At 33.5% G+C, this 15106-nt stretch overlaps 2 protein-coding genes across 3 annotated transcripts; one reads left to right on the top strand and one right to left on the bottom strand.

Moving 5' to 3' along the window:
• Nucleotides 1–9850: 9850 nt before the first annotated feature.
• WRKY22 (WRKY family transcription factor) lies at nucleotides 9851–11930 on the top strand. The gene is made up of 3 exons (XM_022291554.2): nucleotides 9851–10451; nucleotides 10552–10662; nucleotides 10775–11930. The coding sequence occupies exons 1-3, from the start codon at nucleotides 10090–10092 to the stop codon at nucleotides 11265–11267; spliced, it is 966 nt and encodes a 321-aa protein (XP_022147246.2). The 5' UTR covers nucleotides 9851–10089; the 3' UTR covers nucleotides 11268–11930.
• Nucleotides 11931–12111: 181 nt separating this feature from the next.
• Nucleotides 12112–14808, bottom strand: LOC111016427 (Pentatricopeptide repeat (PPR) superfamily protein). 2 transcript variants are annotated; one of them, XM_088124219.1, is made up of 2 exons: nucleotides 14432–14569; nucleotides 12112–14313 (listed from the first exon to the last, which is right to left on the bottom strand). In XM_088124219.1, exon 2 carries the CDS (start codon nucleotides 14173–14175, stop codon nucleotides 12400–12402), a length of 1776 nt encoding a protein of 591 aa, XP_087980345.1. In that variant the 5' UTR covers nucleotides 14176–14313; nucleotides 14432–14569; the 3' UTR covers nucleotides 12112–12399. The 2 variants fall into 2 exon arrangements, with proteins under 2 accessions (XP_087980345.1, XP_022147524.2); XM_022291832.2 differs by having other exon boundaries at nucleotides 12112–14808.
• Between the last annotated feature and the right edge of the window lie 298 nt (nucleotides 14809–15106).

The following is a 15106-nucleotide window of genomic DNA, read 5'->3' on the forward strand; positions in this document are numbered from 1 at the left end:
CTTAGACTTACTGTGTGTTATGTTTTTTTTTTTTTTTTTTTTTTTTGATTTGAAACTTGAAAGAAAAACCAACCCCAAAGTCCAAACCCATCATCAATAATTGATGGAAGAAAAGAGTATGCCACAAATGAAGGTCTAAATTGCAACTACAAATTTACTCTTACTGCCATTTGGTTCACTGAATCAAAAGAAAAAGAAAAGGAAAAAAAAGGAACAGACAACATTTAGACGTGTGACTGACTGACTGCTGATTGTGACCATTATAAGCCAAGCCAATGCCAATGCCAATGGGTCTCCCCTCTCTTCTTCTTTCTTTCTCAGTTCTCTTTTGTGGAGGCCTTGGTGTGGTGAGGTGTGGTGGGGTTTTCTTTTTCTCTCATCTCATGAGAGAGAGAGTGAGAGTTATGGATTTTTTTCGCGAGGGGAGAGAGCGTGTGCTGTCTCGAGAACCATGATTTAAGTACTTACCAGTCAGCACTCATTTTTTCTATTGTCCATCATTAAATTTTTTACAAGTAAGATAGAGAAATGTAGAAAAAGATATATATTTTTTTCATTTTAAAAACGGTTAAATTTGTATTGATGGTCAACGTAAGCATGAGTAGTGATCGATATATATCAATTACCGTTGAGCTATGCTCGTTCGTTTTGAGTGATGGATAAGTATATAGAAAAAGGATCTCTCTCACTTGGAATGTGTTTGTGCCAAACCCACAATTCCATTTTCCCACCCCACGAGAGGATATGGTCCAATTCACCACTTCTCTCTCAAAGATAATGGAACATAATTCCAACCCAAATAGCACTACCTAGGTTGTGGGCTCCATATACTTCATGTTCTACGAACAACGTTTGCACCGTATCGTCGGTATTGAGCTTAAGCAACATGTCGAATCCCTTTTTGTAGGTTGTACCACTCTATTTTGCTTTAATTGGATACTTTCTTTTCTTATTTGTCTGTCACATCTCATATATTAACCGATGTTTGTCAATAAATATGTCGTATTGTCATTTGTTAACGAAGTTGACAGTAGGAATTATATAGAAACTCTAGTTCGAGGATATAAGTTAAAAGTTTACGACTAAATTTGAAATTCAATATTTGTTCAAATAACAAACAAGAAAAAAGGGAGAAGAAAAGTCCTCATCCATTTCGATGCCTAGTTATGGTGATGTGAAAGTATGTCCCAATTACTCAAGATAACAAACTGATTGAATGAATGAATGAGAGAAAAAAAAAAACCTTCCCCAATCCACTAAATCTTCCCAATTCTTTTTCTACATTAAAATCTTATGAATTTTTAGATAGTTAAAATATGATTTGAATCGTATAATGAAATAACCAAATATATGAGTGAAAGTAATGTTTATAGATGTAATATTTTATTAGTTAAAATATTGTTTTGGTCCCTTTACTTTAAATCTGATTACTCACGTCTTCTGCAATTCTACTCTCTCAATTGTCGTTTCTCTATCTTCATCTCTACAACGATTTGATTTCTTTTTCAAATCTCCACTTTTCACTTGAAGAAAAACTCGGATATGACAGGAGAACTTCCTACTTGATCTCTGAAGAGAACTTGCTTTTCTTTCCGGCCATTCAATTGCTCGTGGATTGGTACTCGGGAGTCCAAATCGATGTGGTGGTTTCGGCCAGGGGAAAAAACAAAAATGTGACATGGTTTAACGTTTACTGAACCAGACATGGTTGTATAGCTCAAGATTGGTTCATCTCTTCCACAACAACCGACTTTGAAAATTGAAATTGAAGTCAGGTTTTAGGAATTGAGTGATCACGCTAAGCTCGAGAGGGAGACCCTTAGGTCTTTTTTTTCTTTTCTTTTTTTTTTAAATAAAGAAATTGGAGATTTGGAAGAAATCAAAATTAATGCTGAGACTAGAGAAACAACGTTGAGGAACGTGGAAATAGCCAAAAATTAGTTTGCGAGCCTAGGGGAGAATAAAAAATGGTTTTTGAAAAAAAAAAATCTGAGGAGAAATGACACATTATTTAATTAATTATTTAACAACAGGTTAATGAGAGGATTAAAATGAATACGTTTTAAAAGTAAAAAGATTAAAATGAATATTTTTAAAATAGAGGGACCAAAATGAATCGAAGCTGAAACTATGACTAAAAGAGTATTTTAATCTATTTTATTTAAATATAACAACCGATTAAGTGAGGATTCAAATTTACGACTTTGTGGTCAGATATATATGCTTTAACTATTTTTTTAGTACAACAATTAGCTAAGGTTGAAGATTTAATATTGTATTCTTTTATTGAACTTAATTTTGAAATAGTTGGAGGACTAAAATATAGAAAGTGGATAACACCACAAAAAATCAAAATAAAACTATAATAAAAAAGTAATAAAAGGTTAGTCTCGTATCACATCATCACATTCTCACTGCTTTACCTTCGTTCGATCAACATCTCAATTTTTCAGAAACCAAAAACTGCAAAAAATAAAAAAATAATTAATAAAAAAATGTACTCTGGCAATATTTTAGACCAAAAATTTGCTATGCTTTTGGTCTCCTACTGAAAGAGAAAAAAAAACGTGCAAGGTGTGATTTCATAAAAATAATAATGATAATAATTAAAATATTGATATTTGTATTAGGTTCAACAAAAAAAAATTATAAATCCCCCATTTCACACGATATTGAACTTAATAAATATGAAATTTGCATTATTTTTACTGATATTAAAAAAAACACTTTGGTAATTTAACATATATATCCCATTTTTCAATTTGTTGGGATGTTTTGAGCGATGGAGATTCGAACTCCCAGATACGTGTTTTAATCGGTTCAGCTTGTATATAATTAGATAGATATATGTTTTTTTAATGACATAATGAGCTATTCGTCAAGACAATAACAATTTTAAAATATTGAAATATTTCTAACTCGGTTAAAATAATATATTATAATGTTTTTTTAACATTTAATGACAACAATTTTGGTATTATTATTTTTTTAATTAAAGACTATTATTAATCTTAATATTTGATAAAATTAAAGCAAGCAAAGCCTTCGTGCGCCCTGATCATATTCATTCCTGACCTAACCGCTCTTTGTAAAATAAGCTTAACGATTTATTTTAATTAATTTTTAATAATATAAAAGCAATAAAAATAAAAGAATAATAAGTTTAAAAGAAATAAGAAATAAGAAAATAAATTAATGAGAGGGCAGTAGGGTTTCAGTACTTGGGAGTTAGGGGTAGTCCCATACCTACCTACACGTAGCCTCGTGGCAGGCACGTCTTGGTGCACGTGCACCCGACACGTGCTCTTCCCGGGAAATATTATTTTGTAAAATCAATATCCTTAATTATTTACTTTTTCTATATATATATACACTATATGTGTTGTTTTTTCCTTTTTAAAATATTATTTCGATCTTGTACTTTTCGTTATGGTTTATTTAAGCCGCTCTAATTTTATTTAATTAACGTATTTCAAAATTTTTATTTTGATCTCTATTTTTAGTGACTATTTTATTTCTTTTCTTTTCATTTTATCTTATTTTTTAGATCAGACATGAAGTTTCACTGACTAAATTTCTTAAAATACAATTATAAATATTAAATATTTTCTATTGTATATAAAATTTTATAAATAGAAATGGTTGAAGTAGGCCTTTTAAAAGTAATGGACTAGGATTTTTAAAAGTAAATAAAACAAAATAAATATTATAAAAGTAAGGACTAAAATAAACCAAAGTTGAAAGATTGAATAAAATAGTATTTAAACTTTATTTGTTTCCTACTTAATTCAGAAGTGGTAAATTGAAAAACAAAGATGAACTAAATATATGTTGTGTCCATATTGTTTGAGTAATTTTTTTTTTCTAAAAAAATGTTTAGTCATTTCTCATTGATCAATTCGCCTCCGCTTGAGGCGGGAATCTATGTTTGGGTCTTTTTTCATTTCAAACTCGCTCGATCACTTCAATGCCTCTAATTTGAGAGATAACCAGAACTACTGATTAAGCCATGTAGATATATGTCTTTTATTTGCCACATTGGGAGAGTAGCCGCCTCTTCACTCTCCTTCAGTCGATTCTAATACCGATCGTCATTGTTTAAAATTAGTTGTTTATGCTTCAACATTGTTAAATTACTTTGCTGGTGAATGTTAAAATTGACTAATAATAAATTTATATGATAGGATATTTTGTGAGTTAGAACATAAATTTCAAGGAGACATCTGATCTGATCACCTTGGAGAGGAGAAGTTGAAGCCTCTGCCAAATTATAAGAAATTTGAAAAAAAAATGTAGAAACATTCCTCTTTTAGATGATCTAATTCTTTCTCTAAATTTATGTTATCGCAAAATATTCATATAAATTTATCATCTTCAAATTTTAACTTTAACAAGCGAAAATTGTACAATTGAAATACGTTGAAACGTAACAGATTTAATTGAAAAACATATATTTAGCCAAAAGAATATTACGAAAAATATAAAATGGGAATAAAAGTATTACTCTATCTTGGCTTAGGGCAATATGCAACATATTTTTGCTATAATTGGGCTTAATTAACGTGGCGGATGAACTCCTTTCTTTGTATTATGGTAGCTAAATCATCACACCATTAACAGATTAACGCTAATCTAACAAAACTCAATAATTAAAGTATGTAACATGATCAAAACTTCGAATTTCCACTCCATCTATAAAAGATAAAAAGAAAAAAAATCTCAATAAATTAGTGACTATGTTCACAGACTTAAAACTAAGATTTTGAAAGGTCTTCTTATAATTATTTCTGCAGAGGTTTTGGACAAAACAAAATTCAATCATAATAACTAATTTTTAAATAAAAAAAGTAGTAACTAGCTAAAAAATATTAGAAATTATTTATACGACAACACCTCAATTCATAGTCATACTCTAATCACCGTAAATATTTACCTATACTAACAACTTGATAACTCGAGCAATTGATTTAAGACATATATCTTCAAAAAAAAAAAAAAAAGTAAGCCTGCTTTAGAGGGGAAAAAATCAACATCTGTCAAATCCGAACCGTTAAAGCAATCTAACGGCCATACATGATTTCATAATCTGATTTTATTTTTGTTCAATAAGAAACGAAATTTATTCCCTTTCCTCAAAAGAAAAAAAAAAGGAAATTAATTTCAGAATTCCTAGAAAATCACAAGGCACGCGAAGGGATGAAGATGGAGGAAGGTGTTAGAAAAAAAACAAAAGCTGAGGAAAATGGGGCCCGCTCAAAATCTGCCAGCTGTCAACCGTCTAATTAACGCGCTCGCTCTACGCAGTTTTTCCAAAAGTCAAAGATTTGACCAGCTCTCCACCGTACGATCTCTGATCAAGTCATCCCCGACTTTCGGCGTCCACTTGCTCGACTACACAAGAAATGGCAACGCGCTCCCTCCGAGAAGCACGTGGCGGAATCTTATTTGTGGAATCTATAAGCAACGGCTAGCGTCACCTACATGGTATTTGCGGATTGGATTCCGGCATCTCAGGCCACGGGAGTGCTCTTTACCAAAACCACTACTTTATAATCTTTAATTAATTATTATACTTTTAAACTTTAAGTCTCATTTTCTATTTTCCAACTCTCTAGTTTAGTTTCATCCAATTTCACCTTGAATCACTCGTTTGTATAATTGCTGAATTTTATTTACACTTCTTGCAATCATAACAATTCTCGAGTTATATGTTATACTTTGAATCTTACACAATCGACACATTACATGTCGCTCTACGTTCTCCAACAAATAATATCAGGTTGAGTTATTTTCCTATCTCGTCAAATATGGCATAGAAATTATTGAGCTGAATATTCTTCGGGTGAAATCTATTTTATTAAGATTGGGAAATTATATGGTTTTTATAAAATCATGTGCTATAATATCGTTAATTTTGTTTATATATACCAATTATCACTGAGTTATGCTCGTTTTGACAAGAACAATTAACGATTGAACCATTAGTTTGTTTTATTTTGATATCTAAACCTTCAATAGTCTCTATTTTGTATTTTTCTATTTTGATCTCTGAATATTCAGAATGTTTATTTTTTACACTGTACTTTAAAAAATAATCATATTTTGGTTCTCGCTACTATTGAAAGTATCCGTATAAATGTATAAATATTCTCACAGAACATGTGGCACAACTTCATAAATTGGCTAATCAAGTTGAGAATTGAAGGTTCCAATTTCTTTGAAGGGTACATGAACTAAAATAAATAAAAGTTAAAAAGCCCATGTAATAAATCTAAAATTTGAAGGGCAAAAGTAAGATTTACATAAATTTCAAATAAAAAATTATTTAAAAAGAGGTTTGGAGCACAAGGTTGCAAACTTCTCCGTCCAATTATTAAAATATTAAAATAATGAAAGAAAACAAGACTGCCACGTCATTATGCCACGAAATAACAATTGGTTCTCCAATTTTACACTTTATTTATTAGGGTTTTTTTTTTTACAAGCCAATTTACACTTAATATGCTTTGAATCTTTATCCCCAAATAATATCAAAAGATCGTGCCTCTTTTCCATCTTTTTTATTACTGATAATATAGGATAATTGTCCGCTTTGGTATGATTCTGGTGACTTTGTACCAAATGACCTCGTATAACCAGTGGAGCTATTGTCTCTCACGTATATATCTACGATATATTTCTATAATGAATGTTAGACTTTGTTTGAACTCTTTACAAATCCATCTTTACAAATCCAATAAAAATAAAAATAATAAAATTTCCACTCATAGACTCATGCAATAAGGACCACCGAGGTAAAAATAAAATAAAGTTAATCTATTTGACCTTATTAAGATAAATATATATAAATGAATTTCTTTACCTCTCCATGAGGAAAATCGTGGTTATTTTAGTCAAAAAAAAATTTAATGATTATTGATTTTAAAGTAGAGCCCACCACTAAATATTAACAAAAGAGAAAAGAAAAAAAAATTCGATTTTGATAGAAATAAATAGTTTGAATAGACGATTATGAATAATAGAAAAGAAAAAAAAAATCTGGGATAGTTTCCCTTGGATAATTACTTTATTATTCATTAATGAACAAATACTCTATCAAGAGAGAGGCAACCATAAATTGTTACTAGTTAAGTTTTTTTGTTTAAAAAAAAAAAAGAAAAGAAAAGAAAAGAAAAGAAAAGAATTATTAAATGAGTGAAATTTCAAAATGATAGAGATTAAATAATTTTTTTTTAAATAATACCATTTAGAAACCATCATTTTCTAAATGAAAACTATTTATGGGACCAACAAAAAGAACGAATACTACAGTTTTCATTGTTATAGATTGATTTTTTTTTAGTTTTTTATAAAATAATAATTTCAATCTCTAACACTAGATCCTTCAATATATATTGGTATTTGGTTTATATATGGAAAAAAATTAAGATCCCGCTTAATATATGAGCTAGATCTACTACTCTAATAACTTTAGGATGGAGCGTATTAAATCATAATAATTACATATTTTGAACATTGGATTGGCAAAAAAAAAAATCTTAATGCGCCAATCGATGGTAGAAAATTTAAATGCTCAAGGATTAATAATGTCATAGAATTTTAAAACTCGATAATTAAAGATATTTATGTTTGGTTAATAAATAAATCTTTAAAAAATGCATGAGAACATAGTAAAATTGTGGATTATCATTATTTAATCATTTAATCTTAATTGCTAACAAATATAAATTTTAATTTTTATGGTATTATTTGAGGGTAGATAAGAAGTTAATACCACTAATTTTGGAGTCAATTAGCTAGTAATGTTCTTGTTTTTATTTATTATTTTTCATTTTATTTCTTTTTTTTTTAAGAAAAATAACAAACCAAATGAATCTTAGACAACTTTTCATTTTTTAATTTCTTGTTCTATTAAAAAATAAAAATAAAAGATTCAAAACTACTATGTTGTTTTAATTTATATTTTATATTTATTATGCAATTTATAAGTAAAAAAGAAGGATAAAATATTACTTTTATTAATATTCTGAAAAATTAGAAACTATAAAAAACGTAAAACCAATTTTCCTCTCAAATTACAAAACATACAATTTTCGAAACATTTTCCAAAAAATAAAACATTACCAAATACACCTCTTAAAGATTATAAACAAAAATCAGAGTATGAAGCATTGAAACGTTAAAATTTTTAAAATTTTGAAAGATTAATATTAATCATTATTTTTCACATCAACATTAGAATTTCCTCCAATTTGTCACCTAATAAAAGTGAGAGGTTTTTTTTTTTTTAATTTTAAGAAAACCCCTTTTAGATGCATGATTTAACCTGAAATTTACATCAATAATCACATTCTTTTACCAATGTTTGGCAGGGACAAATCCATTACAATGTGGAATTACACATTTTTGTATGTCATAATTGGCTTCTCAATCAATTATGAACCCCAATGGATGGCCATGAAAGCCATTCATGACTTCAATGCTCTTACAAAAAAAAAGAAAAAAAGAGTCTTTTATGTTTTATTGCACGGTTGTAATATTTTGATTCTTATACTTTAATAATTTAATCTAAAATCTGTAACAAATAGATATTTTGTACTATATATTACATCATATTAATTGAGCATGTAGTTGGACGAAATTTGAGTTTGAATTATTTGGGATGTGCGTTTCATTCATTTACTCAATTTCCATACATAGATTGTCTTTTGGTGAAATTTTTAGCGAGACTTTTAAGACGAGTTTGAAACCACTTTTGGACGAGTATTTAATAGTATTTGATTTGATAAGCCAAGGTAATTTTTTAATTTTTTAAAACACTCCAAAGATTAGTATGTTTTTCAAAACTACTTTCACTAAAAAAAATAAATTTGGAAGTTGTTGCAAAGTTCCAGCCTCCTGATAATTGAACGAGCATACCTATGAGAGAGCAAAAACATCGTTTGATAGAGTGAGGGCAACCTAAATGGTCAAGATATGCATAAAAAGATTTACACAATGATAACAGACACTTTGTCGTTCAAGTAAATACAAATATAAAGTATCACTCTCGAAATGAGCTAATTAAAATTGCACGCCAGCATATGAGTCTGCCTCCTGTATTTATAGTCGTTCAAGGATGACACCCACTCAAATATTCTTTAACCGACTCATAAATTAAATAGCCCGAAGCTTCATATTTCACATTATAGTCCCCTCTTTTTATTGTTCCCCGCGTCACGTTCTCATGACATAACTAAATTATAAGAGTCAAAACATACGAAAAAGAAATATGTTTTAGAAAAATAAAACCCAAGAAAAGAGAGAAAAGATTCCAAAAAAAAAAAAATCGAAAAAAAGTTTCCTCCAAAATTCGTTACCAACCATACCCCACCCAAAAAAGCACCACCACCTTCCCTCTCCAATTAATCTGATAGGAGCGCCCCGGTTTTCACTACGTCCACTCACTCCCATTTCCGCTGTAATTTCATAATTTATAAATATATATTTTTTAAAATAATGACTCTTTTTGTCTGTACGATCACGAGCCCGGCTTGTAGCGTGTGGACCCGCACGCTTATCAAAATCAGCCTCTTTTTTTTCCATCATTTAACAAATTGGGTTTGGGCCTTTGACATTGTCCAAAGTCAACCCCCAAAAAAATCATATCAAGAAATAATTTAATGGGTTTTTTGAAAAACCCAATTCTTTTTTTATTCAGAGAAAAAAAAGAAAAATTGGCATAGAGATGCCCTCCTCCACCCCACCTGTCTTTTTCTTTCTCTCTCTTTCTTTAAAAAAAAAAGAAAAAAGAAAAAAAGGCATTAGCTTAGCTTAGCCCACAACTTTCTCTCCCTAGCGTTTAGACTTGTGAACACTGCACAAACTCAGTTATTTATTTATTTATTTATTATTTTGGTCTATCTCTGATTTTGGTTATATATATATATAATTCTTTTCCTACTCATTACTCATTACACCCTTATCACCAAAAGTCAGCGCCTTGTTTTGTCTCTCTCTTTTTTTTCTTTTTTCTTGAGTGCAGAGAAACTGATCAAAGAGGAGGCAGAGACAAAGGTACAGATTCTCAGAGCAGAGTTTGTCCGAGAAATGGAAGACGATTGGGATCTCCACGCCGTCGTCAGAGGCTGCTCCGCCACGCCCTCCGCCGTCTCTGACTTTTACTCTGTTTCTTCCAATTCCAATTCCATCCCTTTTACTTTTGGTAGAGACCAAACCAACGACCACTTTTTCTCCCTTCAAGATCCATTTGAGGGACCCAATTCCAGCGAGGAATTGCATGAGCTTTTCAAGCCCTTCTTCCCCAAATCTCAGCCCCCTCCGCCGCCGCTCCTCCCTTCTCCGGCCGCCGCTCTCTCCTCTCTTTCCGGCCCCAAACAGAAACAACTCCACACCCATCTCCCTAAACACCTCCATTCATCCTCCGTCGCCGCCCCAAGATCTAAAAGACGGTGAGCCAAGCCGAAATTTTGACTATTTTTTGTAATTTTTTTGGGTAATTTCTTGAAGCTAATAGATCTGGTTTTGATTTCTTTGCTTTCTCTGTTTCAGGAAGAATCAGCTGAAGAAAGTTTGTCAAGTTCCGGCGGAGTCTCTGTCGTCGGACATATGGGCTTGGCGGAAATATGGGCAGAAACCCATCAAGGGATCTCCATATCCCAGGTTTGAATTTCTTTTTTTTTTAGGTTTATTTTGAAACCCAATTAAAAAAAAATTGTTGGGTTTTTTGTTTGGGGGTTTGATTTTGGGTTTAATATGGTTGATTTTGAAACAGGGGATACTACAGATGTAGCAGTTCAAAGGGTTGCATGGCCCGGAAACAAGTGGAGAGGAACAGATCCGACCCGGGAATGTTCATCGTCACCTACACGGCGGAGCACAACCACCCGGCGCCGACGCACCGGAACTCGCTCGCCGGATCCACGCGGCAGAAGCCCGCCACAATGCCTCCGCCGGCCGGATCCGGGGACCAGGCCAAGCCCGACCCGAAACAGCCGGCTTGCTCTTCTTCCTCGTCGCCGGACGACGAGGCGGTGGCCCAAAGCACGATCACGGAGAGCAAAGAAGAGAAAGAGGAATTATTGGCCGACGACGAAGAAGACGACGACCTCGGAGTCTCCGATATGATTGTGAGCGACGATTTCTTTGTGGGTTTTGAAGAACTCGACAGTCCAAGCGCCAACGGCTACTTTTCCGACCACTTTCCGGCCAATTTTGGACTCCCCTGGTTGTTCAACAATGCCGCCACCGCCGCTAGCGGAATTTAGCAAAACCCAGAGGCGGAATTGTACAATTCCCCGGTTAATTTTTACTTTTACTTTTTTCCTTTTTCTGAATAGAGATCTGTAAAATCAAAAGAAGTTAGAGCAAAATTTTAACAGTGTCTTAGCGAATTTGTGAAGAAGAAGAGATCGTTCATTTCATCTTCTTCCTTCTGCCCTTCTTTTCTTTTATTTTCTGAAACTAGGAATTGAAGAAGAACAGTGATTTCTATTCTACTACAGAATCAGTGGGCGAAAAAGAAACGAAATTGCAAATGGGGTTGACTAATTATAAGAAATTGGAGTGGAATCAAGCCATGGGTGACGTGTAATGGCGTTGACAAAGGTTGAAATTAGAGGAATTTTTATGGAAGGAAAAGGAAAAATGGCGATGGGGGAAGAAGAATATGCCGCTTTTGCCAAATGCCTGTCCGAGGACACCAATTGTGGAGAATCAGATTTTTTTTTTTTTTTTGGTGGGTTCAAGAAAAAAAAAAGGAGGATTTGGAATTTTTCTCTGTAGTTGATGCCAGTTGGGTGATGTATGTGAAGTTATATGGTAGCCATTTAGCATGAAGATTGTGTATAATATAATTGCGTCCAAAACTTGAATTTCTTTTTGCAAATTTTGATAAGAGAGATTCTGTTTCTTCTGTACGGCCTCAACCACTTGTTTGTTTGTTCTTACTTCTTAGTAGTTGATTTTGGATGTACCTTGGGGAATGCTTTAGAAACAAGCACTTTAAACAAAAGTGCTAAATCACTTTGTTGTTTGGTGAAACAAAAAATTAGAAAATGAACAAAATAAGTCGGAGAGAAAGTGACTAAGGAAATAGAAGTAAGAGGAAAAGAAAAACCAAAGCAAAAAATTTCTAAGTACTCCATAAAGAAGTAACTATCATTTTCTTCTTTTTTTTTTCTTCTTTAAGGTACTTTTGCTTTTCTGGAAAAGCATAGATTACTCCCAAATATATTCTAATTAAATACACCAAACATACAAGACTGGAAGAATAAAGGATCCTTTGCTAATCCTCCGCTCGAAGTCGTAGGAGAGATTGTTGAATACGCCAAGAATGCGACCGTTCTCGGTTAAGAAGATCGGTTAACCAAAACGAAGCCTTTCGTGCTTGCAAATAATTTAGGCTGGAGAAGTAGAGACCTTGTATCCCTGTGTAAACTTTTTGAGTTTTGTTGTTTCACCAACTGAAGAAAGCCATTCTGTTAAAATCTCCATTGTTATATAATCGGCATTACACGCCTGTTCAACCATTCTATCCATGAGTTCGAATGCTTTGTCCAACCAATTCTTCTCCCAAAGGGCTTTGAATACAGCATTATATGTTGTGGTGTTGGGCTTCACTCCTCGAACTTTCATATCATCGAATAGAGAGAGAGCAGAATTGACCTCGTTTTTTTTGCACAGAGAATCTATCAATATGTTGTATATTACCGTGTTGGGAGGAACCTTTGATGCTGCACTCATTTCCTTGAAAAGCTTCATGGCTTCATCAGTGTTGTTGTTTAAACAATATGCATGAATCAGAGCTCCATAAGTGAAGACAGTGGGTAAAAGACCCTCATGCTTGGTCATCCTTTTCATAAATTTGTGGGCCAGTTTGAAATTCCCAGTTCTACTGAAGTAGGAAATCAAAGTGTTGTAAGTGACACTGTCAGGCTTAACTCCAACCAGCTCCATTTCATTGAGCAACTCATTAGCTTTATCTAATTTGTTCCTCTTACAGAACTCACTAATAAGAATATTGAAGCAAACGAGATCCAGACGAAACCCGGCCTCCTTCAACTTCGACATGACAAAGCTGGCATCATCCAACCTTCCAGCTTGGGCCAAACCACATATCAGAGTATAATAAACAATGGAATCAGGGAAACATCCAGCTTTGAACATTTCATCAAAAAACTCCATTGCCTTATCAATATTGTTGACTTTGCAAAAAGCATTGATAAACACTGTGTAAGTAACGGAATTTCCTTTCAATCCCTTCTGCTGCATTTCCCTGAGAAACTCAACTGCGCTACTTATTCTGCCATGCTTGCACATTCCATCAACTAAAGTATTGAGGGTGATCACATTTGGCACAACTTGTTCATTAGCCATCTGATTAAAGAGCTCGTGGGCTTTCTCAATTTCACCTGACTTACAGTACCCATCAATCAAACAATTATAGGTAACAGTATTAGGAACACAGCCATCTGATCTCATCATTCTCATCAAACTCGATCCTTCTTCTTGCCTCCCCACTTTACAGAGCCCATCAATCAAAGTATTGTAAGTGATTGCATCAGGTGCAACAACCTTAGCCTCCTTTTCCCCCTTCATCCTCTCAAACACCTCTAACGCATCATCAATTCTTCTGAACTTACACAAATGATTGATGAGAATACCAAAAGTTATAACGTTAGGCTGAATATCCATGTCTTTCATCCTTCGCATTAGCAAATTCATTTTCTCAAATTCCCTCTCCTTTCCCAATCCTGTCAAAAGCGCATTACAGGGTGCAACATCCTTAAGACCATTCAACTTCATCACATCATCTAAAACATTCCAAGCAAGATCTGTATTTCTACTTCTACAAAGCCTGGAGATCAATTGCGTTAATGTGATGGCATTGGGAAAAACATGGTGTTTACCGAATTTGGCCACCAACCCTGCAATTTCATCTTCCCTGACTCTCCCCTCCCACCCATTTACCTTCAACAGTTTCGTGAATACAATATCAGCAGTTATATCATTGGGTCGAAATTCCGAACCTGGAAGAAGCATTTCATCGAGCACTTTCATTGCACTGTCAACACGCCCGGTTTTCAGTAGCAAATCGATGATCACATTGCGGACGTATGTGTTCTTTGTGTGTGAATCAAGCTCAGAAAACACAGCAAGCGCCTCATTGGCCATGCCAGCCCTTCCAAGGCGCCGGAGCAGAAGAACAGCAGCAGGGCTATTGAGTGAGACATTCTGCTCTTTCGAGGTCTTGTAAAGCTCGAGAAGCAAATTAGGCGAGTTGGGTTCTCGAGTAGCGAGCTCGAGAATAGCCTGGAAAGTGGAAGATAACAAACGCCGATCAGATTCCGGCGGTGAATTCGCTTTAACATAATCTAGAAACTTAAGGGCAGTGGACAAAGAGTCCAAGCGACAAGTGATTTGGAAAAACCGGCGAGGGGATGAAGGGATTGGAGAGAAAAGCAAGTGGTTGAGCTTGGTGAAGTCGCGGTTATTTTCCGGGGATTGAATCAGTTCTAGCACTTGGGTTACGACTGATTCTTCGTCTTGTGCGAGTTCAAGTGGCGCCGGAGTTTGTGGGGTCGATTGGGTTGAAAGGCGGTGATGAAGGAGACGCCATGATTGAGTATTTGCCGTATTTCTTTGAAGGATGTGAAGGAATTTTGATCGATTTGATGCTGAGAGTGACATGGTAGCTCTGGTTTTGGTCCAGAGCAGTGGCAGCGCCGGCTACTGAAGAATAAGGCGGCAGGGAAACAAGTTTGCTAGGGAAAGCATCCCCTGGCAAATTTTAATTCATTATTTGTTAGTTTTTTTTAGTTCAATGATTTTGAACGTCTCTGAAATTAAAGTTCATAAGATAAAATTTTAGAAATAGAAAACCCAAAATTAAAAAAAAAAATTATCGAATGGAATTTAAATTTTCAATTGTGTACTAATAAATTCTCACTACTGCAACTCTATCAATTTAACTATATTATTTAAAAATTACATAATTTGTGAACAATTTCATCACATATTTTAACAATATAGTTTAACTCAACGATAATTAATGTCTATCTTCTACGAGATCATGAATTCGAATCTTTATCTCCACCTATTGTAC

Source organism: Momordica charantia (genome assembly GCF_013281855.1).
Source record: "Momordica charantia cultivar OHB3-1 chromosome 5 unlocalized genomic scaffold, Mcharantia_2.0 BLBB01000005.1, whole genome shotgun sequence".
Taxonomy (NCBI): domain Eukaryota; kingdom Viridiplantae; phylum Streptophyta; class Magnoliopsida; order Cucurbitales; family Cucurbitaceae; genus Momordica; species Momordica charantia.